Source organism: Pezoporus wallicus, unplaced genomic scaffold (genome assembly GCF_028554395.1).
Source record: "Pezoporus wallicus isolate ANWC-B61680 ecotype Strahan unplaced genomic scaffold, APGP_CSIRO_Pwel_v1 contig_12950, whole genome shotgun sequence".
Classification (NCBI taxonomy): Eukaryota; Metazoa; Chordata; class Aves; order Psittaciformes; family Psittacidae; genus Pezoporus; species Pezoporus wallicus.
Window position 1 is genome coordinate 1 of NW_026639607.1, and position 3,670 is coordinate 3,670.

General features: G+C 57.5%; 1 protein-coding gene across 1 annotated transcript; it reads right to left on the reverse strand.

Annotated features, from left to right (window-relative positions):
- Positions 1-147: 147 nt before the first annotated feature.
- Positions 148-2,954, reverse strand: LOC130602368 (tubulin-folding cofactor B-like; the record flags this gene model as incomplete). The annotated part of the gene is made up of 2 exons (XM_057415166.1): positions 148-253; positions 2,759-2,954. Coding segments are annotated over 2 exons (302 nt in total), but the record flags the coding sequence as incomplete, so codon positions are not given.
- Positions 2,955-3,670: the final 716 nt, after the last annotated feature.

Sequence of the window (3,670 nt, forward strand, 5' to 3'; positions counted from 1 at the left end):
GGAGGGGACACAGGTTGGGGGGGGGAGGGGACACAAGGGGGGGAGGGGACACAAGGAGGTTGGGGGGGCTCAACGAGAGGGGGGAGGGGACACAAGGAAGTTGGGGGAGGGAGGGGACACAAGGAAGTTGGGGGGGGGAGGGGACACGAGGAGGTTGGGGGGCAATGGGGGGGTCGGTACCTGCCGTCGTGCTTGCCCATTGGCTCGTCATAGCGCACCCCCACCCAGTGGCCAGGCTTGAAGTCGGTCTGGCCTGGGGGGAGGGGGGGGAGAGAAAATGGGGGGGTTGGGGTCATTTTGGGGGGGTTGGGGTCACTTGGGGGGGGTTGGGGTCATTTGGGGGTTGGGGTCACTTTGGGGGGTTGGGGTCATTTGGGGGGTTGGGGTCATTTGGGGGGGTTGGGGTCGTTGGGGTCATTTGGGGGGGTTGGGGTCACTTGGGGGGGGTTGGGGTCATTTGGGGGGGTTGGGGTCATTTTGGGGGGGTTTGAGGTCACTTGGGGGGGTTGGGGCCATTTTGGGGGGGTTGGGGTCATTTTGGGGGGGTTGGGGTCACTTTGGGGGGTTGGGGTCATTTGGGGTCGTTGGGGTCACTTTGGGGGCGTTGGGGTCATTTGGGGGGGGTTGGGGTCACTTTGGGGGGGTTGGGGTCACTTTGGGGGGGTTTGAGGGGGATTTGGGACATCTTGGGGGGGTTGCGGTCACTTTGGGGGTGTTTGGGGTCAAACCAGGGGTGTTTGGGGTGAATTTGGGGCTGCTTTGGTGAAGTTGTGTGTCAATTTGGGGATGTTTTGGGTGAAATTGGGGATGTTTTGGGTCAATTTGGGGGTGTTTTGGTCAATTTGGGGGTGTTTTGGTCAATTTGGGGGTGTTTTGGTCAATTGGGGATGTTTTGGGTCAATTTGGGGGTGTTTTGGTCAATTGGGGATGTTTTGGGTCAATTTGGGGGTGTTTTGGTCAATTTGGGGGTGTTTTGGTCAATTGGGGATGTTTCGGGTCAATTTGGGATGTTTTGGGTCAATTTGGGGGTGTTTTGGTCAATTGGGGATGTTTCAGGTCAATTTGGGGGTGTTTTGGTCAATTGGGGATGTTTCAGGTCAATTTGGGGGTGTTTTGGTCAATTGGGGATGTTTCAGGTCAATTTGGGGGTGTTTTGGTCAATTGGGGATGTTTTGGATCAATTTGGGGGTGTTTTGGTCAATTGGGGATGTTTTGGATCAATTTGGGCATGTTTTTGGGGAAATTGGGTGTGTTTTGGGTCACACAAGGTTTGTTTTGGGTGAATTTGGGGCTGTTTTGGGTCATACCAGGTGTGTTTTAGGTGAATTTGGGGCTGTTTTGGGTGAATTTGGGGCTGTTTCGGGTGAATTTGGGGCTGTTTTGGGTAAAATTGGGTGTGTTTTGGGTCAATCTGGGTGTGTTTTGGGTGAATTTGGGATGTTTTGGGTGAATTTGGGGCTGTTTTGGGTGAATTTGGGCCGTTTCGGGCAAATTTGGGGCCGTTTTGGGTGAATTTGGGGCCGTTTCGGGTGAATTTGGGGCCGTTTTGGGTGAATTTGGGGCCGTTTTGGGTGATTTTGGGGCCGTTTTGGGTGAATTTGGGGCCGTTTCGGGTGAATTTGGGGCCGTTTTGGGTGAATTTGGGGCTGTTTCGGGTGAATTTGGGGCCATTTCGGGTGAATTTGAGCCGTTTTGGGTGAATTTGGGATGTTGGGTTAATTTGGGGGTGTTTTGGGTCAATCTGGATGTGTTTTGGGTGAATTTGGGGCCGTTTTGGGTGATTTTGGGGCCGTTTTGGGTGAATTTGGGCCGTTTCTGGTGAATTTGGGGCCGTTTCGGGTGAATTTGGGCCGTTTCAGGTGAATCTGGGGCCGTTTCGGGTGAATTTGGGGCCGTTTTGTGTGAATTTGGGGCCGTTTTGGGTGAATTTGGGGCCGTTTGGGGTGAATTTGGGGCCGTTTCGGGTGAATTTGGGGCCGTTTCTGGTGAATTTGGGGCCGTTTCGGATGAATTTGGGGCCGTTTTGGGTGAATTTGGGCCGTTTCAGGTGAATCTGGGGCCGTTTTGGGTGAATTTGGGCTGTTTCAGGTGAATTTGGGGCCGTTTCGGGTGAATTTGGGATGTTGGGTTAATTTGGGGGTGTTTTGGGTCAATCTGGATGTGTTTTGGGTGAATTTAGGGCCGTTTCGGGTGAATTTGGGGCCGTTTTGTGTGAATCTGGGGCCGTTTTGGGTGAATTTGGGCCGTTTCAGGTGAATTTGGGGCCGTTTCGGGTGAATTTGGGATGTTGGGTTAATTTGGGGGTGTTTTGGGTCAATCTGGATGTGGTTTGGGTGAATTTGGGGCCGTTTCGGGTGAATTTGGGGCTGTTTCGGGTGAATTTGGGACTGTTTCGGGTGAATTTGGAGCCATTTCGGGTAAATTTGGGGCCGTTTCGGGTGAATTTGGGGCCGTTTTGGGTGAATTTGGGCCGTTTCAGGTGAATTTGGGGCCGGGTGAATTTGGGGCCGTTTCGGGTGAATTTGGGGCCGTTTCGGGTGAATTTGGGGCCGTTTTGGGTGAATTTGGGGCTGTTTCGGGTGAATTTGGGGCCGTTTCGGGTGAATTTGGGGCCATTTCGGGTGAATTTGGGGCCGTTTTGGGTGAATTTGGGCCGTTTCAGGTGAATTAGGGGCCGTTTTGGGTGAATTTGGGGCCGTTTTGGGTGAATTTGGGGCCGTTTCGGGTCCGCGCGGGGGGCTCTGGGGCCGGCACCTACCCACGTACATGATGGTGCCCCGGCGGCAGGGCTGTCCCGGCACCCGCACCAGGCAGCGGGAGCCCAGCGGCAGCGCCAGCGCCACGGCCGCATCCTGCTCCCGGCGCTGCCGCTGCTCCTGCGCCCGGCGCCGCGCGGCCTCCGCGTCGTAACGGCCCCATTGGCGCTGCCGGAGGAAGCTGCGGAGGGACTCTGGGGGGGGCAAAGGGACAGGGGGGTTGGGGGGGGGTCCATAGGGACAGGGGGGTTGGGGGGGCTCCATAGGGACAGAGGGGGCTCCATAGGGACAGTGGGGTTGGGGGGTCCATAGGGACAGTGGGGTTGGGGGGTCCATAGGGACAGTGGGGTTGGGGGGCTCCATAGGGACAGTGGGGTTGGGGGGCACAGGGACTGGGGGGTTGGGGGGTCCATAGGGACAGTGGGTTTGGGGGGGGCTCCATAGGGACAGTGGGGTTGGGTGGGGCTACATAGGGACAGTGGGGTAGGGGGGCTCCATAGGGACAGGGTGGTTGGGGGGTCCATAGGGACAGTGGGGTTGGGGCGCTCCACAGAGACAGTGGGGTTGGGGGGGACTCCATAGGGACAGGGGGGGCTCCATAGGGACAGGGTGGTTGGGGGGGGTCCATAGGGACATTGGGGTTGGGGGAGGCTCCATAGGGACAGTGGGGTTGGGGGGCTCCATAGGGACAGTGGGGCTGGGGGGGCAAAGGGACAGTGGGGTTGGGGAGGCACCAAAGGGACATTGGGGTTGGGGGAGGCTCCATAGGGACAGTGGGGTTGGGGGGTCCATAGGGACAGTGGGGTTGGGGGCTCCATAGGGACAGTGGGGTTGGGGGGGCACAGGGACTGGGGGGTTGGGGGGGGTCCATAGGGACAGTGGGTTTGGGGTGGCTCTATAGGGACAGTGGGGTT